This window comes from Trachypithecus francoisi, unplaced genomic scaffold (assembly GCF_009764315.1).
Source record: "Trachypithecus francoisi isolate TF-2019V2 unplaced genomic scaffold, Tfra_2.0 Lachesis_group20, whole genome shotgun sequence".
In the NCBI taxonomy this organism is placed as follows: Eukaryota; Metazoa; Chordata; class Mammalia; order Primates; family Cercopithecidae; genus Trachypithecus; species Trachypithecus francoisi.
The window spans coordinates 45,851,392-45,879,154 of record NW_022681466.1 but is presented as its reverse complement, the minus strand read 5'-3'; the positions used below and the strand labels follow the sequence as shown (position 1 = coordinate 45,879,154).

The following is a 27,763-nucleotide window of genomic DNA, read 5'->3' as shown; positions in this document are numbered from 1 at the left end:
GTATTTTTATTTATCTCGGTCTTGACGGTCTGAATTACTGTGGCCTCCATGTAAAATATGAGGTAGTTGGTGAGGGTTGGCTTACAGTAGGCCTAACAGGTCATCCCTCAGAACAAACAGAGTTTGAGCAGTAGGAGATTCTTCCCTACTCCTGACTTTTCAGTCTTGGGAAATTTGCACTCATTTCTCATAGGATTGTATTTTTCAAGTTAGTGTCTATTTAGACTTTGATCCAATAACTCTATCTCCAGCAGTTTGCCATATAGCAGCATTTCGAATAATTTGTGGAGGAACTCTCAAACTTTTTTCATATGTATATATATATGTATATATATACTTTTTTTTTTTTTTTTGAGATGGAGTCTCACTCCATTACCCAGGCTGGAGTGCAGTTGTGCAATCTCAGCTCACTGCGGCGGCCTCCTCCACCTCCTGGGTTCAAGCGATTCTCCCTCCTTAGCCTCCCAGGTAGCTGAGATTACAGACATCTGCCACCATGCCTGGCTAATTTTTGTACCTTTTGTAGAGATGGGATTTTGCCGTGTTGACCAGGCTGGTCTCAAACCCCTGGCCTCAAGTGATCAGCCCACCTCGGCCTCCCAAAGTGCTAGGATTACTGAGCCACCATGCCTGGCTAGATTTTTGAATTCTGTGGATCCCTATGGGAATTTTTCTTTTTGGTCATTTGGTTAAATTGTTTGCATTACATATGGGAGAAATAATTTGAAGAAAAAGCATTTTATTTTGATGAGCATATTATTAAACCATATATTATAAAGTTGAATACCTTTAAGATATTACTGGTACATAAAGACAAACTGAATTTTCTAAGTTAATAAGATAAATGCAGTGTTTAATTGTGTAATAAAAACCATACTTTACAAATTCTAAAGTACATGGACTTTAAGGACTGTGTATATAGCTTAAAGTTGAACATTTAATTTATGTATTAAAAAATGTGGGAGAGAGGGGTTGCTTCCCTGACCTGATATTTTGAGAAACTTGTATTCTGCTCTTTTTAAAAAAATCAACTGGTTTTTTGTTTTTTTTTTTTTTTTTTTGAGACGGATTTTCGCTCTGTCGCCCAGGCTGGAGTGCAGTGGCCGGATCTCAGCTCACTGCAAGCTCCGCCTCCCGGGTTTACGCCATTCTCCTGCCTCAGCCTCCCGAGTAGCTGGGACTACAGGCGCCCGCCACCTCGCCCGGCTAGTTTTTTGTATTTTTTAGTAGAGATGGGGTTTCACCGTGTTAGCCAGGATGGTCTCGATCTCCTGACCTCGTGATCCGCCCGTCTCAGCCTCCCAAAGTGCTGGGATTACAGGCTTGAGCCACCGCGCCTGGCCTAAAATCAACTTGTTTTTGTTTTATAATGTTTGAGCTTTGTTTTCAAATGAAGATCTAAATAAGGAGGTTTCAGGCTGCTATTTATAAACACTTAGGTGCAATTTAGTCCCTCAACCTCCCCCCCACCAAAAAAAACCAAAATCAACTAAATTTCTAATTATCACTGTTTCCTTTTTTTAACCCGGGCATTTCAAATACTAGAAACATTTTGATAAGACATTCATACATATACATATACATATACATATACATATACTGATACATATACATACATTTCTATTAGAATAATGCAACTTATAAATGTAAAAATTATCTTGAGATAAAATTTACAGTTTTAATAATTTTATTAATTTGCTGTATTGCGATGTTCTGTATGCTTTTTGTCTTTAACCAACAATCCATTATGAGTGCAATTTAAACAATCTATGACTGAGAAAAACCGTTTGAATCTATATAGTCAAAAATAATCAGGGTAACTGCTGCAATCGAACTGGATGATAAGGGCCTTAAGTGGCTAAGTCATGAACCAATTCATCTACTCACTTAGAAACTAAAATGGAAGCCCTCAAATTGTCCTATTTTAAAGAAAATGTTTTTTGTTTGGTTATGAGTTTTTTTGGTTTTCGGGGTTTTTTTGTTGTGTTTTTTTGGGTTTTGTTTGTTTGTTTGTTTGTTTTTTGAGATGGAGTCTCACTCTGTCGCCCAGGCTGGAGTGCAGTGGCGTAATCTAGGCTCACGGCAACCTCTACCTCCTGGGTTCAAATGATTCTCCTGCCTCAGCCTCCCTAGTAGCCGGGACTACAGGCATGAACCACTGTACCTGGTCTGGTTATGAATTTGAAATACAGAAATTGAAACAGGGACTTATTGTTGCCTTTAATAAGTTGCTATTGGAACAACTCCTGCATAAATAAATGCCATCATATAGACATACTTTTGAGGTAGGTACCAGGATATTTATTGCCACTTTATAATGATCACACAAAAAATAAGGAAATAAAACAGTAGGCCAGGCATGGTGGCTCATGCCTGTAATCCTAGCACTTTGGGAGCCTGAGGTGGGCAGATGACTTGAAGTCAGGAGTTCGAGACCAGCCTGGCCAACATAGAGAAACCCTGTCTCTACTAAAAATACAAAAATTAGCTGGGTGTGGTGGTGCATACCAATAATCCCAGCTACTTAGGAGACAGAGGCAAGAGAATCACTTGAACCCAAGAGGCAGAGGTTGCAGTGAGCTGAGATCACACCACTGTACTCCAGCCTGGGTGACAGAGCAAGACTCTGTCTCAAAATACATATATACATACATACATACATACATACATACATACAAACAATAATAAAGGTAGAAAAGGAAAAATGGGCAACAGTCTAAATGTCCCTCAGTAGGGGACTAATATTTAATGGTGCAATGGACCTTACAGTGGAAAAGTGCAATTGTATACATCAACATGGAGAACAACTTCAAAACAGTATATATAATATGAAACTGGTTTTATATGAAATAAGTGTGTGTGTCCCATCTGGACAGATATACACCACATTACTAATCATGGCTATTTGGGGGATTGGGAGTTGAGATGGAGAAGGGTTGGATAATTGGGGGAGTTTTTTTTTTTTATGTCATACACTTATAAATTGTGATGCGGTATGTTTGGTAATAATTTCTTTTTAACCATGAACATGTATACAATTATTTAAAAACCACCATAGCACAAAACAAGACCACCAAATTCAGGTGTCACTCCTTTTGGAAGCAGTTATGTCTTCTCTTTAACAGTTTTTGATTATTTAGATAATAGTACCTTTCATACTCTATTGAAATAGTTAATATTATGTGAGCTCCTTAAAGTCAGGCAGTGTATTGTTACCTCTTTATTTCCAGGGCCTAGCCAGTGTCTCAATAGGAGGTACTTAATATTTGCATGAAGGAAGAAGGTATGGGTACAATATATGTAAGATATATGTTATTAATAAGCCTACTAATATTTAAAGCAGTTAAAACATTGTTGTTGTTTTTTTTTGACGGAGTTTTGCTCTTATTGCCCAGGCTGGAGTGCAGTGGAACAATCTCAGCTCACTGCACTCCGTCTCCCGGGTTCAAGTGATTCTCCTGCCTCAGCCTCCCGAGTAGCTGGGATTATAGGCATGTGCCACCTCACCTGGCTAATTTTTTGTATTTTTAGTAGAGATAGGGTTTCACTGTGTTAGCTAGGATGGTCTCAATCTCCCGACCTCAGGTGATCTTCCTGCCTCGGCCTCCCAAAGTGCTGGGATTACAGGCATAAGCCACCGCGCCTGGCCCTAGTTTAAAAAATTTTTATGTTTGGCCAGGCGCGGTGGCTCAAGCCTATAATCCCAGCACTTTGGGAGGCCGAGACGGGCGGATCACGAGGTCAGGACATCGAGACCATCCTGGCTAATACGGTGAAACCCTGTCTCTACTTAAAAATACAAAAAACTAGCCGGGCGACGAGGCAGGCGCCTGTAGTCCCAGCTACTCGGGAGGCTGAGGCAGGAGAATGGCGTAAACCCGGGAGGCGGAGCTTGCAGTGAGCTGAGATCCGGCCACTGCACTCCAGCCTGGGTGGCAGAGCAAGACTCCGTCTCAAAAAAAAAAAAAAAAATTTATGTTCTAAGGCCGTCTCAACCAGTTAACTTTTGCCAGATTAAACATTATTTTTCTATTCCTTATTTCTGTTTGAATTTGAGTCTTAGGATTAACCCATCTTAATTTATAGTTACATCCCTTGAAACATTAGAGATTACAGAATTATGACTGCATTAGAACCATATTGAGTTAACACATTTGCTTGCTTTTTGAGACAGTCTCACTCTGTTGCCCAGTCTGGAGTGCAGCGATGCAGTCATGGCTCACTGCAGCCTCAACCTCCTGGGCTCAAGTGATCCTCCTCTCTCAGCTTCCTGAGTAGATGGGACTACATGTGCATGCGGCTCTACACCCTGCCCTGCTAATTTTTTTATTTTTATTATTATTTTTTGAGACAGAGTTTTACTCTGTTGCCCAGACTGGAGTGCAGTGACACGATCTCAGCTCACTGCAACCCCTGCCTCCTGAGTTCAAGCTATTCTCCTGCCTCAGCCTGCTCAGTAGCTGGGATTGTAGGCACACGCCACCAAGCCCGTCTAATTTTTGTATTTTTAGTAGAGATGGGGTTTCGCTATGTTGGCCAGGCTGGTCTCAAACTCCTGACCTCAAGCAATCCACCCACCTTGGCCTCCAAGTGGGTGGATTATAGACGTGAGCCACCGCGCCCAGCCTGTCCTGCTAATTTTTTATATTTTTTGTAGAAACAAGGTTTTGCAATGTTGCCCAGGCTGATCTCAAACTCTTGGGTCCAAGTGATCCACCTGTTTCAGCCTCCCAAAGTCTTTAGGATTACAGGCATGAGCTATGAGCTACCACATCCAGCCTGAAATATCTTCTTAATACCCGGTCTGCATAAATCACTACAGCATTGGTTGATACATCCAGCAGTTTGGGTGTCTGTATGGAGAACAGTTTCATCTCTACCTCCTTGCCTTTGCCTTTTCTTTAGGATTCTGATAATCCTGACCTTCGAGACCGGGGCTATATTTATTGGCGCCTTCTCTCAACTGACCCTGTCACGGCTAAAGAAGTAGTCTTGTCTGAGAAGCCACTGATCTCTGAGGAGACGGACCTTATTGAGCCAACTCTGCTAGATGAGCTCATCTGCCACATTGGTTCTTTGGCCTCTGTGTATCATAAGCCTCCCAATGCTTTTGTGGAAGGAAGTCATGGAATTCATCGTAAACACTTGCCAATTCATCATGGGAGGTAAGAAGGTGTGAACTGTCTTTGAGTGAGAAATGACTCTTGTTTAGACAAAGTTGGTCTTCTTTATGCTTTTGTAGTCTGGAAAAGAACTTGTTGTACATTTTTGCAAACCTGCTACTGTACAACCCCAGGGAGCTCCAACTGAATACCAGTGACCACATATACAATGGGTGAAAGACTCCTCTGTGTTCCAATCTAGGAATACATTATGGCTTTAGAAAATTGTGGTGAAGACCTTCTAAATTGATGAAGTCTGAAAGTTGCTTAAGTCTGCGGTAAGAAGAGAATAGAAATAATCCCATAGTTGAAAACTTGGAAAAAAGCCTGTGTATACATTTAGCCATCTTGACCCTTTACTGTAGCTTTTGTTGAGCCTTATGGAAAGTTAGTAGGTACAACTTATGCTGTAAAACTGTTAATGAAATAATATTTCAGTATTGTTTTATTTTTAAAAAAGGCCTGACTTCTGTGTGGACTTAGTTTTTCAGTTACCTGTACCTTTTTAAATTGGCCATATCAACAAGGAAATTGATATGAACAGGCTCTTGGGTAACATGGAGCTCTTACTTTGTAGCTGTCCTAAAGTTCTAATTAGGGAGAAGAAACACTCTAATAAACTCTTATAATGGGTATCTCAGAATCTTTTCAGAATCTGATTCTTTCATCAATCATAATAGACTTTGATCAAAGTAGGATTTCCTTCCAGAGTAGTTAGAATAATTGGGCTTTTATTAATGAGTGTCTTGTTCCATTGTCTAATGTATATTATTGTTTAAGTGGTTTTTGTGAATGGCCAAAGTGTAGTATTTATTGCTTTACAAATTGGTGTGGTCAGCATTTTGGGCTCTATGTAAATAGACTGTGGATACAGACAAATGAAAAAGAAACAGCAACATCCAAGGAGATTATTAATCTTTCATGATTGAGTTGAATCTTTGGTTTTACAGCAGGTGCTATAATTTTAATCCAGAGGAGATGTGAGCTTCATAAAGATTAGTCCTTATAGTAAGTTAGGGTGTTTCTCCTTGTAGGCAAGCATGTTTAACATTCTATAGATGAGACTATTTAACTTCTAAGAATTTCTCCCAGTCTGTGCTTCAAATTTCGATGTAGATATGGATTTTCTCTTGTAACTCCCCTCTGTAACTGGTAACTGTGTTTGTATCTAGCCTCCTGTTAACTTTTTTTTTTTGGAGACGGAGTCTTGCTCTGTCGCCCGGGCTGGAGTGCAGTGGCCGAATCTCAGCTCACTGCAAGCTCCGCCTCCCGGGTTCCCGCCATTCTCCTGCCTCTGCCTCCCGAGTAGCTGGGACTACAGGCGCCCGCCACCTCGCCCGGCTAGTTTTTTGTATTTTTTAGTAGAGACGGGGTTTCTTTTTTTTTTTTTTTTTTTTTTTTTTTTTTGAGACGGAGTCTCGCTCTGTCGCCCGGGCTGGAGTGCAGTGGCCGGATCTCAGCTCACTGCAAGCTCCGCCTCCCGGGTTTACGCCATTCTCTCGCCTCAGCCTCCCGAGTAGCTGGGACTACAGGCGCCCGCCATCTCGCCCGGCTAATTTTTTGTATATTTTAGTAGAGACGGGGTTTCACCGTGTTAGCCAGGATGGTCTCGATCTCCTGACCTCGTGATCCGCCCGTCTCGGCCTCCCAAAGTGCTGGGATTACAGGCTTGAGCCACCGCGCCCGGCCGAGACGGGGTTTCACCGTATTAGCCAGGATGGTCTCGATGTCCTGACCTCGTGATCCGCCCGCCTCGGCCTCCCAAAGTGCTGGGATTACAGGCTTGAGCCACCGCGCCCGGCCGCCTCCTGATAACTTTTAACCCTCACATGGAAGTGGGAAAATGAATCAAGAAACAAAAACAACCCTTTCTTAAACGCAGGGAGAGAACCAACATTAAGTTATCTAAAAAGAAAGTGTCTTACATAAGGCCTTTGTCTGATTAATAGCCTTTAGGTTCTTATCTTCACAATTTCTTTTGTGGTTCCTTTTTGGATAATCTCCTTTTTGTCCATTTGTGCATGTTTTGTGTTTTTAAAGGAAATGCAAATACAAGGAAAATCTTTTGATATAAATGGGCATGATACGTTGCTGCAAATGACATGTCTGTATTAGTATTGACGTTACCTAGCTCTGTTCTGCAATGTAAGATTAATAAGTGATACACCTCTCGTAGGAAACAAAGCAACACTTTGAAGCCTTATTCTGCATCTTCTAGAGGTTTAAAAATGCTCACTTCACTAGGTCTTTTAAAATCACCTGGGAAAGAGAGAAGTGATTTTTACTTGGATATTGCTTACTATGCTTATACTTGTCAGCTGCTTTATGGGGGTGAAGTAGTAAATAGTTGTCTAATTCGGAAAAATCTCACCTTTAAAAAATACTGCTTTGATGACAGTTATGCAGTTATTTCTCTTAAAATTGGAAATGTCTTTATATTAATTTTCTTATATTTTCCATTGAGAAAGGATGTATAATAATGATGTATCATATTCTTGTAGAATCTGTAAGATCATTTATATCTTTTCATTGAACTCGCTTCTCATATTATTCATTCCTTTCCATTAGAGTAAAGAAAAATATGTGCAGAATACCTATTCTACCTTCTTTTTAGATATACTGATAGAACCATGTGTTCTGTCACATTTTCTAAATGGTATATGTCAGAAGATGACAGAATTTCATGTATAGAGAATACTCTATGAAAGATTTTATGTATTTCTTGCCAGGTGTATGAAATCATTTCCCCTTTTTCTTTCTTTCTTAAAGCCTTTTCATCATGACTTCCTGGACACTTTTTCCTTGTAAATCAGCTTTCCTAGATTGTATTTCTGTCATTAATCTTTGCAGTTCCATGTTTATTCTCTTCTCTGGTTACTGATCTTGGTTGTATCAAAAGGTTCAATCTGAACCTTTTCTTTCTGTGTTTCTCTACATATTCCCTTAGGGAAATTACCCACTAACCACTAATATATTACAGAGCTTTACCAGTTAGACCATGTTTTCAGTTGATTCTTGCTCTAATAAAACCTTATGCTTCCGTGATATTGTTACCATTTTATTGATGAGGAAATTTTGTCTCACAGAGGTTGTTGCTTGCCAGAAATTATGCAGCTAGTAATTACTGGAGCCAACACTTAATCCCCTGCTTTTACCACCACCCTACACTGCCCCCCACCCTCATGTTTTCACCTGAGATGTGTATGTGAATTTCTAACCAAGCTTACTTCTCTAACTGACTGCCAGTCCTTTGGTTTTGTTGTTTTTGTTTGTTTGTTTGTCTGTTTTGTTTTGTTTTTGAGATGGACTGTCACTCTGTAGTCCAGGCTGGAGTGTAGTGGCTCAATCTTGGCTCACTGCAACCTCTGCCTCCTGGGTTCAAGAGATTCTCCTGCTACAGCCTCCTGAGTAGCTGTGACTACAGACGTGTGCCACCACATCCAGCTAATTTTTTTTGTGCTTTTAGTAGAGTTGGAGTTTCACCATGTTGTCCGGGCTGGTCTCGAACTCTTGACCTCAGTAATCCACCTGCCTTGGCCTCCCGAAGTGCCAGGATTGCAGACGTGAACCGCCGCGCCCGGCTGGAATATGAACAGGTTCTGAATTACCCAGCCCAGTGCTCTACCCTGAGACTCTGGGCGTGAGCCACCATGCCCAGCCCAGTCCCTTGTTTCTGTCAGGCTTCTCTACTTGTTTTTCTTACTTATTTTATCAGAATTGAGAATGCGCATAAAAGCTTTCCTGTCATCCTTCTAGATTCCCCTGTGATTATTAGAAGTGTAACTAATCTTTTACTTCTTAGTTTTTGTTTGTGTCAAAGCTTACCTAGGCTTTTTTAAAGGAAAACATTTGTTTATTAATTAAATTGTTACAGTGTTTTTTTACTTTTTTTTTTTTTTTTTTTTTTGAGATGTAGTCTCGCCCTGTCTCCAGGCTGGAGTGCAGTGGCATGACCTTGGCTCACTGCAAGCTCTACCTCCTGGGTTCAAGTGATTCTTGTGCCTCAGCCTCCTGAGTAGCTGGGACCACAGGTGCCTGCCACCACTCCCGGCTAATTTTTAATTTTTTTGTATTTTTAGTAAAGACTGGGTTTCACCATGTTGGTCAGGCTGGTCTCGAACTCCTGACCTCAGGTGATCTGCCCACCTTGGCCTCCCAAAGTGCTAGGATTACAGGTGTGAGCCACCATGCCTGGCTGTTTTTTTGTTTTTTATTTTTTATCATGTAAATCTTAAAATATACAAGATAGAGTGGTATAACAAACTTGGATATACCTATCACTCAGTTTCAGCAGTTATCAGTATCTTGCCAATGTTATTTCATTTATTGCCCCTACAGTTGTTTTTGAGATGGCTCAAATATTTTACATCCAATCCCAGACCTCGTTATCTTTTCACCTGTAAGTACTGTACTTGGTATCTTTAACAGATAAAGACTTGAAATTACAATGTTATCAAGCCTAACAAAATTGGACATAATGACAATATCATCCAATAAGCAGGCTAACCTACTTTCAGATTTTCTCAGTTGCCATTCTCTAGTCTCGTTCAGAGTTTATGTAAGATTGGTCTTACTTTTTCCTTAAATGTTTGGAGGAATTCACAGTGAAGCCGTCTGAGCCTGGGATTTTCTTGGTGGGAATTTTACTTTTTAAATTGACGTCTAATTTATAATAACTTTAGCATTAAGGTTATTGCCTGACCTTTGCCTGGTCAGGATACCACGGCCATTGAACATATGTCACTAGGCAGACAGTGCCTCTCATACTGGTAATGCTAGAGGTGATGTTTTTGGTAAACAAGCTGGGTACTTTTTGTAATCTTTCCTTAGAGCATACCTGTGTCAGATTAACAGTATAAATAATAGGGTGCTTATTATATTGTTTATTAATGTTAGGCTATCAGTGGATTATTCTGGTCTGATGCAAGCTTATGCAGTGGAGAATATCTTCATGTTACTTATATTAACACTATTGCTTCTATTAAGTAATAGATTAGTCCAATCTGTTAGTAATAGATTAGTTCACTAATCTTAGCATTTAGTGTTCAGTGAATTTTTACATATGTATACACTCATATAATCACTACCCTGATCAGATATAGAATGTTTTCAGCACCCTAGAAGGTTCCTCATGTTCCTTTACTGTCAGTGTGCACACTCCAGAGATTACCACTGTTCTGATTTCTATCGCTATAGATTCATTTTGTCTCTGCCTGAGTGTGATATAAATGGAACCTACAGTTTTTACTCTTCTATGTCTTGTGTCTTTTGCTCTACATAATGTGAGGTTAATCTGTGTTTTCAGTAGTTTGCTCCTTTTTATTGGTGTGTAGTATTCCGTTCCATGAATATCCTATTTATGTCTTCTGTTGCACCTTTGGGTTATTTCTAGTTTTTGGCTGCTATGAATATTCTTGTATTTGTCTTTTGGTAGACTTATATATGTATTTATCTCGGGCATATACCTAGGAGTAGAATTGCTGGATCATAGAATAGATTTCTATTTAGCTGTAGGAGACACACACTGCCAATTTTCCAAAGTAGTTGTACCAGTGTATACTCCTTCTAGCACTGTATGAGTTCCAGGTGATCTACATTGTCAGCACTGCTTGGTATTATTGATCTTTTTAGTTTTAGCCATTCTGGTGAGTGTATAGTGGTGTCTTGTTATAGTTTTAATTTGCATTTTCCTGATGAGTAAAGTTGCTAAGCACATTTTCATGTTACTGTATCCTGTTTTGCGACTTGCCTGTTTTTAATGATTTGTCTTTTTCTTAATGATTTGTAGGAATTCCTTATATAATTTGGATGCAAGTCCTTTGTTAGGTATATGTGTTGTGAATATCTTCTCTCAGTTTGTAGAGAATATCTTTTCCCAATTTCTTAATGGTGTCATTGGAAGACATGTTCTTAATTTTAATGAAGTCCAGTTTATTACTTTTTTTCTTTTGTGGCTACTGCTTTTTGTTGAAACCATTATCTCCTGCAAGCTTATAAGATGCTACTCTAGGTTTTCAACTGGGTTTTACCTTTCACATTTGTGTCTGATTTATCTCAATTTTTGTTTACCTTGTGAATTATAAGGAGCCAAGGTTCATTTTTCCCCCACATAACTGTGCAGTTAACCCACCACCATTTATTGAAAAGATCATCATTTCTCCTACCTAGTCCTTTTAAAATGTCTTGGAACTTACCACTTTCTTTTTATTTTTATAGCTTGTTGAGCTTTTATTATTTCATACGTAGTTGATAACAGTAGCAGTTCAGATTACTCTTAGCTGATCTTCATGTCCATTCTCCTAACTTCAGTTCATTATACACACAGGTGCTAGAATAATGTTCCTCTAATGTTATTTTTAGTTTCTGTTCTTTGTTCAAGAAATAAAAGTGATTCTGCATTTCTTTTATTAAAAATCAGCTCTCTAGACTAGTTTTCAAAGTTTTATTTTCCTTATTCTCTCTTCCCCCAATTTTACCAATCCCAAACTCTGCTCCTGCCAATATAATTTTTTTACCACCCCTAAAGCCAAATTGTTCATTTCTGTGCCTTTGTACAAACCTTCTCTTCCTCTTTGGAGGTTTCTCTCTGGTAGTTCCTCATAAAACCATTCCAAGAAGCTTTTTTTGTTGTGTTACTCGTATCCTGTCAATTATGCAGACACACAGTACATGTTTCTATTGTTACGCAGTAAACTTGCTTTTTAGTCATTTTGTAAATGCTGATTTTTTTTGTTGGTATGTAAGCCATTGAGGGCAGGAACCACATATTTTACAGTTTCTACAGAGAACCATAGAATTCTCTTTACAGTGTTCCCTCATAGATGTTTAATTAAAATCGACCAATTATATTATATAACTGACAAGGTTTACATCATATAATTTATTTTCATTTTAGCAACTGTATTTGATAAAAATAAGAATTGCCATTATCTCTTCATGAGCATAAACAAATGGTTATAAAATCAGAGGGTTTTTTCCCCCTTGTATTTGATAGTTATATATAGCTATATGTTTAATTACTGTTGCCATATTATGTCCTAGGTGAAACTGACTTTTCTCTTTTCTCCATTTTATGTGTATGTGATTTTAGCACTGATGCAGGTGACAGCCCTGTTGGCACTACCACTGCAACGAATCTGGAACAGCCTCAGGTTATCCCCTCTCAAGGTGATCTTCTAGGGGATCTTTTAAACCTTGACCTCGGTCCCCCAGTCAATGTGCCACAGGTGTCCTCCATGCAGATGGGAGCGGTGGATCTCCTAGGAGGAGGACTAGATAGTCTGGTAAGCATCTTTCTTCCCTTGTTCTTTTGGTTATTTTTAGTTCTTGATATGCTAGAGAGTTTTAAATTATTCAGCTTTTTAGAACTAGATCTTTCCTTAATGAGCAGCAATGTCCTTTGATAAAGGACAGGATTCTTTGTCTTTAGTAAGGCAAAATTATAATTAATACTGTTCATCGTCGGTAATGGGGTATGTCTGCAGGTGTACGGGATTATTTCATTGTCCTGCCTCTAAATAGAACTTTTGACATTTAACCATCCTATTGTTCAGCAATTTTAACGTTTAGTATCTTTTCCAGAGTTTATTATTGTTCCTAGCTCTTAACTCTGGATAGCCCACATCAATTCTCCTTTTGACCTGAATGACATTAAAGTGACCTCACACAAATCATCCTATTTTGAGGCTTTCAAACCTTTGCCTTTTTTATATTTTATTTACTTATGCCCTAATTCTGAAAGGTTTTGAGGCAGCCTTTTTTTTTTTTTTTTTTAAGTAAAATGTACCTTTATTACAGTTGGAAAGGGCTGCTTGATTGGTTCTTTTTTTCCCTTCTTCCCCACCTACTCCATTCTATCATACTTCCAATTTAATTAGCTTCCAGGATTCTAATACTAAAAGGCTCCAAAATCCAGAATATCTGTGAACATTTGCCACCAATGGGAACCAAAATTATTTTTTGTTTCTGTACAAGATAAATGAATTTTAAGGGTGACCTTCAATCTATGAAGAGAAGGCCAGAAAAATAACAAGTCTATCACATGACTGCCTTAAACTGTGATGAAATTAGAGAGGCTTTTCTAGCAGACCCTTGCAAAAGAGATTTTTGTCAACCCAATGACTATAAAGATGCCCAACAACGATTTATTTACCAATATCATTGGAGGGCTGACAGCTTAGATATGAAAATATATGTTCCCAGAGATAACAGATACAAAACAACTGCACTCTATGCTACATATACTGACATCTTCTCTTCTACTTTATGAGCAGTTTTGTATCTGGGGTTTATACCAGCCATTAGAGGTTCATTTACTTTTTGGCTGGCAGAGAGTGTAAGGAAATAGGGTTATAGTCATATCTCTGTGGGTTGTGCATTTCATTAATGGAAAATCACTGCTTCTAGAATTTATACATTGACCAAGCTGTGAACTCCAGCTTATATTGACGCAAATGAGCACTTCTATTGTCTTTCTTGGGCATATAAGCAAATACTTTTTATATTCATATCTTTAATGATTGAAACTGACTGATTATATAAACAGAATAGCTTCCTCGTATGATGATTCTACTTACATTGCTGTCAAGCCTCCTTATAGACTCAGGAGAGTGACAAATATTTAAATATTCATGGAGGCTCCTAAGAATCCCTTATAAAATTAAAATAGCTGTTCCTTTCTGTTCACATATCAACCACAAGTTAAATATTGCATCCTCCTCAAGTTTATTACATTCCCTGGTGGGGAAGCTTACTACATGGTGGACTCACTGAACCTAAGAATGAGAAACAAACTAAGTTCAAGGAATAGAGGGGAGAAAGAGGCCCTGCCTTTAATGTTGCCAGACCAGAATCCTACCTGACCCACTATAAGCATAGAAAAAAAGAGACATATTATTTTCATTTGACTTTGTATTAGCTCATGCCAACTCCAAAACCAATGGGTTTTGTCATCATATTTTACATAGCTGCCCAGTCATCTGCATTAGAGTTCCTGCAAGTATTGTATCAAAGGGAAAAGCTGTTAGAACCTGCTTGTAGTAGCCAAAGTTACACACAGGCCTATTTCCTTTTTTTTATATGAGGGATATTCTTTCAGGGATAGGAAAGTTGTTGTTTTTCTAATCGGATTTCTAAATTTGCAACTTTTGCTACATAGGCCCGGTTATGTTTTTATGTAACTCTAAATTTTAGCTTTTCCTGACTTTGGGATTTAAAATGGTATCCTTGGTGTTATAGCCCAGAAATTGTTTACAGTGCATTTTTCTTCAGCTTATTCTGAGATTGAAAGATATCCCAGAAATCAAGATGAGAAGAAATTAAAGCCCTTATTTTTGCTTTGGATCCGTATGTGGTTAAATATATATTTACTCAGAGAATCAAGGTTCCTTTTTCGAGAACATCACAAGGAAGACCTAAATTTGGCTGTGTGGAAGATGAGTTTCTAAGGCAGCAGTGGACTTTTAAAATGCTTTTATTGTTCTTATGCAAATTATCTAAAGAGAAGATTAATCCTCAAAGTCATTTTTTGAATGCATCCTTGCCTTACAGAGTACTTCTCAAAATAAATTATATACCTGTGAATCTCCTAAAGATTTTGTACAAGAGAGGGTTTGTTTTGTTTAGTTTAGTTTGTGGAAGTGGGTTCTCACTATGTTGCGTAGGCTCATCTTGAATTCCTAGGCCCAAGCAATCCCCCTGCCTTGGCCTCCCAAAGTGCTGGGTGAGCCAGCACACTGAGCCTAAGAGAGATGATTTAGCTGGTCTAGAGTGAGACCTAGAGTCTGCATTTCTAACAAGGTGACGCTGAAGCTGCTGGTCCATGGGCCACATTTTGCACATTAAGGACATAGAATATCTGGTGACTACTGTGAACCACTTCAGTTTAGTGTTTGAACTATAGCTACCTAGATGCTCAGATATCAGATGCCCCTTTTTCTCTCTGTCTTTTTATTTGCTTTTTTTTTTTTTTTTTTTTTTGGTGGGGGAGATGGAGTTTTGCTCTTGTTGCCCAGGCTGGAGTGCAGTGGTGTGATCTTGGCTCACCGCAACCTCGCCTCCCAGGTTCAAGCGATTCTCCTGCCTCAGCCTCCCGAGTAGCTGGGATTACAGGTGCCCGCCACCACGCCCAGCTAAGTTTTTGCGTTTTTAGTAGAGATGGAGTTTTACCATGTTGACCAGGCTGGTCTTGAACTTCTGAACTCAGGTGATCCACCTGCCTCAGCCTCCCAGCTTGCTGGGATTACAAGCATGAGCCACCACACCTGGCGCTTTTTCTCTTCAGTAGTAAACAGACTTCTGGAAAGAGGGCTCCTCCTCTCCCTTAAATTAATTCAGAGGGCAAGAAACTTATTATTTCATTAAAGCTCTTTCTTTTGCCTTGTAGGGAAGCTAGTGTAGCTAGGAGTGGTAGAATTCAACCAAACTCCTATTTAAAATATGGCCATGTTTAGAATTGTGTGGTGGTTTGGGAAGCAGCATTTAGGTTAGCTCAGTGATCATTTCAGGAAGGCTAGCAACCAGGCCACTAGACTGTTGGTGCTACTTTTATCATGGGTTTCTAACAGAACCTCACCCATAGAGGTCAGTGGTGTACTGCTAACAAAGTATTGCCTGGTTCCTAATAACTGTATGATTCTCAACTCTATCTGCAGAATTGGTTCCACACAATTACCAGTTAAAAAAAAATACTCTCTCTCTAGCCATTGAAACTACAAAGAAAAAAAAAATACTATCAATACTTGAGTCCAGGAGTAATTAAACAACACCTCTGGGAGGCAGGACCTAGACATTGCTATTTTTTAAAAGTTACCTGTGTTATTTTAATCTTGCAGCCAGGGTTGAGAACACTAAACCAAATGAAATTCCAAATGGAGCTAGGTAGAGATGTTAAAAACTGATATCTAAGCCAAGACAGTGACCGCCACAAAAGAATCCTATTCTCGAGATCCTCTTTGGTACTTCCTACAAAAACAGATATCTCTGACTTCACCTTTGTTCTTTTCCCTCTGAATATTTTTCTGTTATGATTTTCTGTGAGGTTATCCATCGTGTCAGAAGTTGACTGGAAGTTGAATTTGACCAATTTAGATATGGTTGCTCAGTCCCAGGGTCCTTTTTATCCTTGCTCACTTGCCATAATTGGAGACCGAAAATCGAGGGCATTTTGTATTTTGGATTGTCTAACCATTTTCTGTTCTTCTATCTTAAAACTTGATATTCATGAGAAGATATTTTTATTCTTCCTTTTTCATAGCCTGGTGATCTTCCCTTAGATCTTGTTCTGTTTCATCTTCTTTTACTGTCACACTCATGAAATTTGGCTAGGGTTAAGATTTAGTGAGTTGTAACCTTTTCCTATTAGGTTGGAGCAAATGTAATTGCGATTTTTGCCATTAAAAGTAATTACTTTTGCTCCAACCTAATAGAACTGTCCTAGTCAGGAAATACTTATCAATTTATTATTTATTTGTTATTATTACTAGTCAGAAATGCTTTGCCACAACATTCCTGAAAGCTATGGCCTTCTTCCATCAATAATAGGGACTCTCAACATTTGTGATTCTTTAAAGAGGAGTTAGGGTGGGGCCATTGCTGTGATGTAAAGAAAGTAAACATACTGTAGCTCCCCAGGTGATTGATTCTTGTATGCTTTTTTAAAGAAAGCAGTCGTCTTTGAATGGAATGCCTCTTCATCTCAAGACTTGGATAAAAATGGATTTCTACCTATTCTTTTTAGTCTCCTTACTGGAACATCCTTATTTTTTGCTTGCATTTCAACATATTCTCTTTTGCTTGTACTCTACAGATAGTTTCTTCCATCTGTCAGTACAAACTGAACTATTGCTTTGATGTGGAGTAAATTCAAGTAATGTAGTTTATGTAGTTGACCTGCTCTACATGTAGAGCATGACAATTTACTAGTTAGGTATAGGCTTGCAAAGTAGTTTTTTGGGCTTTTTGTTTCTTTTGGAAGCCATATATGTGGAGTTTTTTGGTTGGTTGGTTTGTTTGTTTTATGACTCTGGTACTTAATCTAAGAAACTGCTCGTTCTGAGTAGTGTGATTTTTCTCAACGTGCAGATCCTTCTGATTTGGTGTAGTGTGGGAGGTGACCTGATGCCCATGTGTATAACTTTTGCATATGTGTTATGTGCTCATGAGTCTGACATCTGCGAGGATCACTGAAGTAATAATTGAATCTCGGTTATTTTATTGCCTTTACTTCCAGTCTGTCAGCAGAGGCCTTGGCTAAATTTCAGTCCAGGTGCTGTGCTTTATTCTTTTACATAAACAGTGCTATTGTGTATCAAAAATGGAAAGGAAGAATTGTCCAAAGTGCCCTTTCTCTGTGCTGATGAAGGATTTCATCCTGGAGAAATACGCTGTGTGCCCAGCTTGAGTGGTATGGAATAGAGGAGAAACTGCCTTTTCCTGACCCCCAGTCCATGTTTTTCCCACTGTTTCTTTCAGGTGTTTACCTTTGAGATATCTAAAGTCATAAGCTATTTATTAATAGTTTTGAGATTTTTTAGCCCACAGGAAATCCATCATCTGTACTAGTTTTATATCTTTATTTTTCTTCCTTTGGGGGAGCTTTGCAATGATTTAAAAGCTTAGTTTTTAGAGTTTGTGTTATGTGGAAAGATCTTTGTAAGTTGTTGCCCATTAAATTTCTCAGTGAGGCTTGCATAACCACCATCTTTGTATCAGTGCATACGTTTAGTCAAGGCTGGCCTCAGGCAGTTTTGAGAATAAGTACTAATTTCTGAGTGCTATTCCCTATGCTAGAACTTTTATAATTTCTAATCCTCAGAACAACTCAGGAAGATAATTGGTATTGGGCCCCATTTTACAGAAAACTGAAGGTCATATAGTAAGTTGCAGAGTTGGGATTTAAACCCAGGACTTCTTTAAAACTTCAAAGTTTATACACTTTATACTATCCTGTAATTTTCCAGTTAGTTTGTTATTGTCACCTTCTAGAATAGAATACAGTTTCACCTAACTGGTCCTTCTCAAACTGGGAAACGCAGTCTCTGGAGTACACAGAAGAGTGCAGGGTGCATTTGAAGCTGCAGAATAAATATGGCTCATTGCCTTGCAGTGTCAGGCTTACTTGATGGTAAATGATATAAACAGAATATACACTGGTATGTTACAACTTAGAATGTAAAATTGCATGACTTTAAGATAAAACATACAGCTTGCTTGCCCTGGGCCTCTTGATGGTGTACATCCCAGGTCCCTGAGTGTATGACTTTGGGCTAATGTGTCACATGAAAGTTGGAGAAGGACTACAAAAGTGTGTTCATTCATGAAAAAAAGAGACTGAATAATAAGTTCATGCACCTTTCTTGCAGCAAGAGGAAGAGATGGTTCATCTTAGCCTTATTTATTTAAAGACAGGGTCACTGCAACCTTGAGCTCCTGGGCTCAAGTAGTCCTCCCATCTCAGCCTCCCAAAGTGTTAAGATTTACAGGCGTGAGCCACTATGCCTGACCATTTTATTTTCATTTAAGTAAAATCACAAAAATCTCCTTTTCCCATCTTTTCACCGGTGAGCTATAATAAAGAAGTAGTACTTTCAGGGCAGTTAAATGATGTGCAGGCGTTCTTCTTCTGAAATTTTGCTCTCAAAACCACTCAAATAATACGTTTCCTCCCTAGAATGAGTTTTGGTCCAGCTGGGAGATGTTTTTTTTGTTTGTTTTTTTTTTTTTTTTTGAGACAAGGTCTCGCTTTGTCACCCAAGCTACAGTACAATGGTGTGATCATAGCTCACTGCAGCCTCAAACTCCTGAGCTCAAGTGATCCTCCAACCTCAGCCTCCCAAGTAGCTGGGACTACAGGCACAAGCTGCACACTTGGCTAATGGGTGTTCATTTTTTTTCCTCAGTTGGTTCTATTCATATCTGTTGGCAATGTTGATACAGATACTGTGCTCTAGGCCAGTTGGTAAACGATTTTGTCAGGCTTTTGTCCTTTTGGTGATAATTTTCCCTAATAAAATGATTCATTTCAAAATTGTCTCCCAGAAAATACTGCCAGTAGCTGTATATATATTACTGCCAGTAGCTGTAAATATATATTTACAAAACATTCATTCATTCAATAAATAAGTATTTGAGTGCCCAGTATTCAGGCTGTATTCTGTATACTAGGCATATAGAATGGTCCTTGCAACCTTCCAAAACAGTCCTTGCAAGCTTACATTTGGGTAGGGGAGACTAATGATAAAGTAGCAAATGCTTTGAAAGAAATTGAGACAGAATAAAGAGGTTCTCTTGTTGATTTTTACTATATTCATCATTTGAGTTCTGTCTGACCTAAGAGACCTATGGTGGCCATTCTAAGGACTTTTTGTCTTACATCAGGAGGTAATCCGTTACATCCCCCTACTTTTCCGCTGATAGAAGCGTTTTCCCCCCTCAGGTTATGGAGTCTTCTGATGATTTTTATATGATCTCAGTGCATTAATGCTATTCCTTATCAAGTCTTCTCTCAGCCATCAGTTTATTAGCTTTTGCGTGGTTACAGAGTGTTTCCACCAATTTGATTAGTTATATTTTATGATGCTTTTTTGCATAGCTTTTTTTTTTGAGACAGGATCTCACTCTGTCACCCAGGCTAGAATGCAGTGGCACTACAATGACATACTGCAGCGTTGACCTCCCTGAACCCAGGTGATCCTCCCACCGCAGCCTCCGAACTAGCTGGGACTACAGGCGCACACCACTACACCCAGCTAATTTTTGTGTTTTTTGTAGAGTCATGGTTTTCCCATGTTGTTCAGGCTGGTCTTGAGCTCCTGGGCTCAGGCAATCCACTGCCTCAGCTTCCCTAAGGGCTGGGATTACAAATGTGAGCCACTATTCCCAGCCTTGAATAGCTTTTTGAAGATCAAATTAAAATTTGCAGCATAGTAGCTGAAAACCATACTTTAACCTACAAGATACTGTGTGCCATCTAAAATTAAACTCTGATAGAAAGACACACACTGATGATTTTGGCACCAATAGGATTTTGACAATAGTAAGTTTTATTGTTTGTGATGGGAGTCACTGTGTACTATTTTTGCACCATTCTGTTGACTCCAGAATAATAGAGCTATTGGTAAGCTATATGGCTTGGAGCATTCCTTGGATTCCCTTTAATTCAGTAAATTCTAGAAAACATTAAATAAAAGAGACACTAGCTCTAAATAGGAGCATAGAAATGTCTGAGCTTCAGATATGCACCTGCAGTTAAGAGAATCTCTTCAGATACCTAGACAGATCCACAGTTTTAGAAGCAAATAGATGTACTTTGGACTGGCCAGACATACATCAAAGGGGCTAACCTAGATCAGTCATTGTGATAATTTGTGGGATTTTTTTTTCCAGTCCTCTCAGTGGTTATCTCGGATGATATTCCTTTATAAAATTTAAAAATTCCTTTTCAAATTTTCTTTTCTTGGAGTCAGGCAGATTTATTCCCTTATATAACTTCAATCTTGAGTTCTTTCTCTGTATTTCTGCTGTTGTAGCACATTGCCATTGGACGAGGACCTTTCCTTTTGTTATCTAAAGCTGACCTGAGCCTGTGTGCAGGCTCAGCTCTGGGACTTTTGGCTCTGCCTGGCTCTGCAGAACTCACATAACCATGCTGAAATCCCTTTAAGCCCATAAGTTACAATAAGTCACCATAAAACCCATTTTCTGTCTGGTTACTGAACATTATTGTGTAATGACACATTATTGTGTAGTTTAACATGAACCAAGTTCCACTCAGCATTACTTCAGATGTGATAAAGTGACCACTCTTTGGTAGTAGACAAATGTTAGTATTATTCTCAGTGCCATTTAATGACTACAACAATTATGGGGGACTACTGTGATTGGAGACTGGGGGAACTACACCACTAGCAGAAAATTTGGATTTAGGTATCAGTTACAGACTTTTTTCTTTTTTTTTTTTGAGACAGAGTCTCGCTCTGTCGCCCAGGCTGGAGTGCAGTGGCACAATCTCAGCTCACTGCAAGCTCCGCCTCCCAGGTTCACACCATTCTCCTGCCTCAGCCTCCCAAGTAGCTGGGACTACAGGTGCCCACCACCACGCCCGGCTAATTTTTTGTATTTTAGTAGAGACGGGGTTTCTCTAGGTTGGCCAGGGTGGTCTGGATCTCCTGACCTCTTGATCTGCCTGCCTCGGCCTCCCTAAGTGCTGGGATTATAGGCTTGAGCCACCGTGCCCAGCCCAATTACAGACTGTTAATACAGACTTTTAATACAGACTGTTCAATTTTCAGTATTTGAAATATTCTTTTCCTGAAGTTGGCATCTTTCCCCCCTTCTTTCTGTATCTGATTTAGTTGACCTATAATTGACATCATTTTCTTCATGGAGAAAATGGCAGCCTCAGTAAGGCAATCCTGGGAACAATAGTGAGTGGACACCTCCAAGAGACACTTAAAATACAGTATCTAGATATTTAAGATCAGGATCAAAGCCATACCCTGCACTCCTATTCCTTTTCCGTCCTGTTTCCTACTAGTTCACTGGATAACAGATATCACTCTGAGTTTTACAAGTTCTAGTTTGATTGATTTTGTACCCTACCTGATAAGTGTGGGCTTACAGTATGTCCAGACAGATGAACCTGACTCCCAATAATCTCAGGCTGGGTGCAATGATTCACACCTGTAATCCCGGCACTTTGTGAGGCTGAGGTGGAAGAATCACTTGAACCCAGGACTGAGACCAGCCTGAACAACAAAGTAAATTTTTTTTTTTAAACAAATAGTGAGTGTCCTACTGAACTGAAATGGTTACTGTCTAGTTCAGGCTGATATACAACAACTTTCTTGTGTAGTTGTTCACTTTCTAGCTTTCTTTTTTTCTTGATGAATATCTGCTTCCTCCTGTTTGTCACTTGTAGATAAGAGTGGTAATTTGTCACTGGGTAATTTGCTTCCATTCCTTCTGACATCTCCCTGTTAGTCACTCACACCCATCATCATGCTGTCACCTTGCCATGGTTTCAGGGAGGAGGATAATCTCCATTAGAATCTTTTTCAGTTAAGAGGAGAGTTGCTGAATAGTCTGGATAAGCTGTAGTCTTGCTAGTTAGAAAACATATACAGCATCGAAATTGTCCTTTCCGTTTGCTGTCTGAACATAGCACAAGTAGGTGAACCTTTGTATCCCTGACTGTGTCTCTGATGTCTTTTGGACCCTGTCTGTGTCAGATGAGAGTTCATGTTTCTAGCTGAGTTGTATCTGATATACTGAACATAAACAAAGGAATGGCAAGATTGCTTTTCAGTTCTTCATGATTTTGAATAAAATTGACAAGCAGCACTGGGGGACAGTACTTTCAGATCCTTTCCAGCTAAGATAATATTCATGTATCATTCAAAGATAAAAAGAATGAAATATAAGAAAATAAGGGCTACGAATGTGCTTTCTTTCCTTTGGTCTAAACACTACCCATGAATCCCTTTTCTCAATGCCTTTTACTGAATTTAGCAAAACTGCTGTTTCCTTTCCAATGTGTTTTTCTTTCTTGCTGTTCTATGCCAAGCAAGTCCATAAAGAATTCTATCTCTTATAATCATAAAGATTATAAGCCTAGCCAGAAGAGGGGAGAATAAGTTGGGAGAGGGAGTAAGCCCATCAGAAAGTCGAAAACCACCTCAGAGTATCAGGACAAATGAAACATTTTTTGTAGAATCCTTTCCAGGGTTTTCTTCTCTGCTCAAATTCTTTTTTTTTTTTTAATTTTAATTTTATTTTTTTTTTTTTTTTTTTTTGAGACGGAGTCTTGCTCTGTCGCCCAGGCTATAGTGCAATGGCGTGATCTCGGCTCACTGCAGTCTCTGCCTCCCGGGTTTAAGCAATTCTCGTATCTCAGCCTCCTGAGTAGCTGGGACTACAGGTTTCTGTCACTAGGCCCAGCTAATTTTTGTATTTTTAATAGAGATGGGTTTCACCGTATTGGTCAGGCTGGTCTTGAACTCCTGACCTCAGGTGATCAACCCACCTTAGCCTCCCAAAGTGCTGGGATTACAGGCATGAGCCACTGCGCCCAGCCTCTCTGCTGAAATCCTGACTTCCTTTTTAGTCACAAGTTCCAAAGTCATTTCTAAGCAGATGAAATCTTGTCTGACTCTAAATAACTAATTCTCTAATGGCAGTGTTTTCAACCTTGGCTGTACATTAGAATCAGCTGAGGAAGCTTTTCAAAATTCTGATGCCCAGGCTACACTTCAGAACAATTAAATTACCATCTCTGGGGGCGAGTAGTTTTTAAAGCACTACTCTCTGCAACCCCCACACACAGATGGTTGATTCCATTGTGTATCCAAGGGTGAAACCATACTACTGAAACATAATTGATGTAGTTATTAGTATTCTTAGAAAGCTTAGATATTAGTCTAAGAAACCTCCAGGTTTTTATGAAGGGGAAATTAAAAATTAAAGACTGCCTTTGCAAACTTATTTCATATGAGTATTTTTTTTTAACACAAATCAACCCTCAGTTCTAGTCTAATTGGCCTTTTCATTCTACATGCTTTCTCTGCCTTTGTTCATGCTATTTGAGAAATGATCTTCCCCCATTTTTGCTTTTTATAATTTCACACTACCACCTCTTTGCAGCTTCATTCTTTCAGCCAGAGGTAGGTTTTTCCCTTCAGAACTTCCCTTTTTTGCTTTAGTATATTCTGTATGGTTTTGCATTCATGTTTTATTTCTCTGGCTAGTTTGCAAAGCCTCATTCTTACCTATGTAGTCCCCTAATTGCCAGGCATCTTTATATCCCTTGTAATGCCTTACATCCAGTAAATGTTATGTAAATGTTTGTTTGAATAAAAGGAATTTCAGATGTCATGCTGCAGATGTGTGCTATGATAGAACTGGGGAGAAAACAGATGTGTAATATATTTTCTATGCCCTTCACACTTTTCCAGTTACTCAAATTCTTGATTTGGAGATGACTTTTTTTTTTTTTTTTTTTTTTTTGAGACGGAGTCTTGCTCTTGTCACCCAGGCTGAAGTGCAATGGCATGATCTCAGCACACAACCTCCTCCTCCCAGGTTCAAGTGATGCGCCTGCCTCAGCCTCCCAAGTAGCTGGGATTACAGACATCCGCCACCACACCCAGCTAATTTTTTGTATTTTATTTTTAGTAGACATGGGGGGTTTCACCATGTTGGCCTGGCTGGTCTCGAACTCCTGACCTCATGATCCGCCCACCTCGGCCTCCCAAAGTGCTGGGATTACAGGCGTGAGCCACTGCGCCCAGTCAAGAATGACCTTTTTATTTGTTTAAGTATGTGATTTTCATCCCCTGTGCAACCATTAAGTAGTCTTCAGGAATCAGATTCTGGAAATGTTAGCTCTGGCTGGGAGTGCTTTATAGTTTACAACAGAGCATGCTTGCTAATGCCAGTTATGAAGCACCTGCCAGGGTTATTTTCTGTCATGGTTTAAACAAAACTTTGTTGTAGTCCTCGCTATTTTTTAATATTTAAGATTAATTTTTAGATGTTTGAGAATGCCATTTTACGTACTACTACTCTCTGTTCATTGAGAAGATAAATCCTCTTTTCCCAGTCTTAAAGATACAAAATAATTGTTACAACTCAATGATCTGCAAGTTCCTACCACTAAATGACTATAAAGGAGAGTATGTTTAGAGCAGACAAAGCATTTGATGATTCAAGGAAGTGTTTTAGACGCACAGTGAGAACTAGGAAGAAACAACTGTGGAACTGTAGCAAAGAGTAGATTTTGCTTTTGAAACAGCTCCATTAGTTGTGTTTTACATTGCGTGTATGCCACCTATTTTCAGCTTGAGTTCTTTAATGTTTTTGTCAAGGAAGACCGACTTCAGAGTGAATTATATCTTATCAGAATCCTGAGAAAAAAAGCAAGACTAAGACCATGTGGAGTTATTTTCTTGTCAGCTAGGTAATTCAGTTAGTCTCATTCTCTAATGCTTAACATCCTTTTTAAATGATCTCCAAATAAATCACATTTCTCCTTAGTAGAACTGACTGTGAAAGAGATTTGAAGCACTGCGTGCTTCCCCACTTCCTCCGTAGACAGTCCAAATATTTTCTTTTTTAGGAACATTCCAAACTCTAAAAATCACTTTTGTTCCACCTATAATTTTTGCAGCTTGAAATTGCAGCTCAATACTAATTTGGCTCTTACTTTTTCAGTGGGGCAGCAGGTTTTGTAAATTAAAACACATTAATTGTTTTGTTTTTTGGCTTTTTCTTTTCCAACACCTCCCAACCCCCTCCGTCCGCCCCCTACTATAAGTTTCCTTTTAAAGAAAAAATAAAGCATATTCAAAACATTGCCACTTAGGGATAGAGCTTCTTAGAATATGCATACTCTTTAAATCTTGTTTGGGTTTGTGCCTGTGTACCCCAGTGGAAAGATTGGATCTGAAACATCCCTGAGATGTCCCAGCTCCATCTTCTTTCCAAGTTTTCTCCAAACTAATACACCATCACTACCACCACTTAGTTCCCCTAATACATATTTCTTTGTAATCTACAATTTTTTTAGGCTTTGGGAGACAAGTTGAATGGCATGTATTTCCAGCAGCTTGGTAGAGCAATTTACAGATTCTATATGGGCATCTAGTATTTAGCTAAATGAACTCTACCTCTCTCTCCTCTCTCTCCTTTCTCTCTTTCAGCTTGGCAGTGACCTTGGCGGGGGCATTGGAGGAAGTCCGGCAGTAAGTGCCATCTGTTTTTTTCACCATGAGAAGCACTGCCCCCTGTTTGATGCCTTTCCTATGTACATATTATCAGACCAGCCACTGCTGCTGTCTAGCACTGCACACCAAAACCTCTTTAACAGTATATGGGGAGTAGAAAATAGTATAGGGTTAGTTGGAATTGTTGGGGTCATGCACCACGTGGTGTAGAGACATCTTTAAGGATTAGTGTTCCAGTGCTTACAGAGATCTTTGTCTTTCTGATATTAAAGAGCTAAAGGAAATGGACCCTTCCATCTTGACTGGAGAATGCTTATTCCCTGATGTCACCTAGAAAGAACTTGAGAGGGTCAGCTGGACTCAGAGTGAGACTCTCCTTATAAGTGAATTAGTTTCGGGGGTGTGAATGTCCATCTCCCCGAGGAGAGCTTCCTACTAGATATTTATGTCTAAATGGGAAAGGAAATACTACTTTGCTGAACCCAGGTGGAAATGGAACTGCTGTTTAAGTTGGATACTTCTCCCTCTTTCTGTAAAAACAAACTCCTCCTTTCTTAGGGTACCTGTAGGCCTTTTGCACAGAATCATGGAAGCTAAAATTGGAAACAAACACAAAATCTTGAATCACTGTGTTCCTGTATCCTACTGAGTACTCTCTTGATAAAGCTTCTACAGAATGAGTGTGTCTTATCAATGATGAAAAAATAACTGTCATGATTAAAAAGATGAAGAATATACTAATTTGACTCCTAAGAATATTGTAATTATGGTTTTTTTATTGATTTATCGAAACTATTAAGATATGTAGCAATATTTTAAGGACTGTTAATCGGTTCTTCCCAATCTCCCCCTCTCCCCCCGCTTTTTTTTTTCCTGCAGGTGGGACAATCCTTCATCCCATCATCGGTGCCTGCAACCTTTGCTCCTTCACCTACACCTGCTGTTGTCAGCAGTGGACTGAATGACCTGTTTGAACTCTCCACAGGCATAGGCATGGCACCCGGTGGATATGTAGCTCCTAAGGCTGTAAGTAAAGAGTTAACATAGCAATACTTTCTTAATGGACAGGACCCAAATTGTTTCACTTTTAACATTTGTGTTACTTCTACTGGTAATAAATCAAAGCTTTGGGCCCTTGTTCTGGAGGACTTAAGAGGAAGATGAAAGGTGGCTTCAAACTTAGCAGTAGGAAGCACCATTAGCATCCTTGTTAAACTTTTTTATAATTAGACTTAAAATTTGAAATATTAATTATTTGAGTTTTGTTCCCATGTTTAGAAATATTGTCTAGTTTGTCAACATTGAAGTCAATCTAGTGAAAATCTAGTGGTATGTAGTGCACCAGCAGGAGAAAAAAATACAGAGAAGTCATTTCTCTTATTCCCTTTTCCCCGTTGGTATTACATATGGATTCTAGAATGCCACTGCTTAGATTTGGTTTTCATGGATTTTAGTGTACCTTTTTAGAGTTCTGATTTAGGTTTGTGTCATTGGGGCTCTTCTTGTCTTGTCTTAACCTTACTTGATGTCACTCACAGTGAAATTCAAGAGGGAGACTCCCGGTTAAGGAAGCTCATTTAAGCCCTTGGGAAAAGCACCATCCAGGCTAGGCCAGGCTTCATATAGTCTTGCCTTTCTGAGGACCAATTTGACTGGTTGCTTCCTGAATTCTCTGCTTACTAATCTGACTCCTTATGGGGGATCCCTGCTATAGAGATGTAGACTGGTTGTCCATTCCAGGAGTCATAACTGTGATAACTGAGTGTGTATAGTTATTACAGTACATAGCAAAACCAAAGTTATTCAGAATTCAGCCATAGTGTTTTGGCACACCTCGGTAGCTTTGTTATAAGGTTTACTATATTGGATATTATCTTCAGA

At 39.1% G+C, this 27,763-nt stretch overlaps 1 protein-coding gene across 5 annotated transcripts in view; it reads left to right on the top strand.

Moving 5' to 3' along the window:
• AP2B1 (adaptor related protein complex 2 subunit beta 1) overlaps positions 1–27,763 on the top strand; it is a 143,185-nt gene that overhangs the window by 58,934 nt on the left and 56,488 nt on the right. For 4 of the 5 annotated variants that reach the window (XM_033184146.1, XM_033184147.1, XM_033184149.1 and 1 more), the window contains exons 13-16: positions 4,906–5,165; positions 12,253–12,445; positions 25,859–25,900; positions 26,762–26,908. In XM_033184146.1, coding sequence (XP_033040037.1) covers positions 4,906–5,165; positions 12,253–12,445; positions 25,859–25,900; positions 26,762–26,908 — 642 coding nt within the window. The remainder of the gene's footprint in view (positions 1–4,905; positions 5,166–12,252; positions 12,446–25,858; positions 25,901–26,761; positions 26,909–27,763) is intronic. The other variant, XM_033184150.1, reaches the window with a different exon arrangement.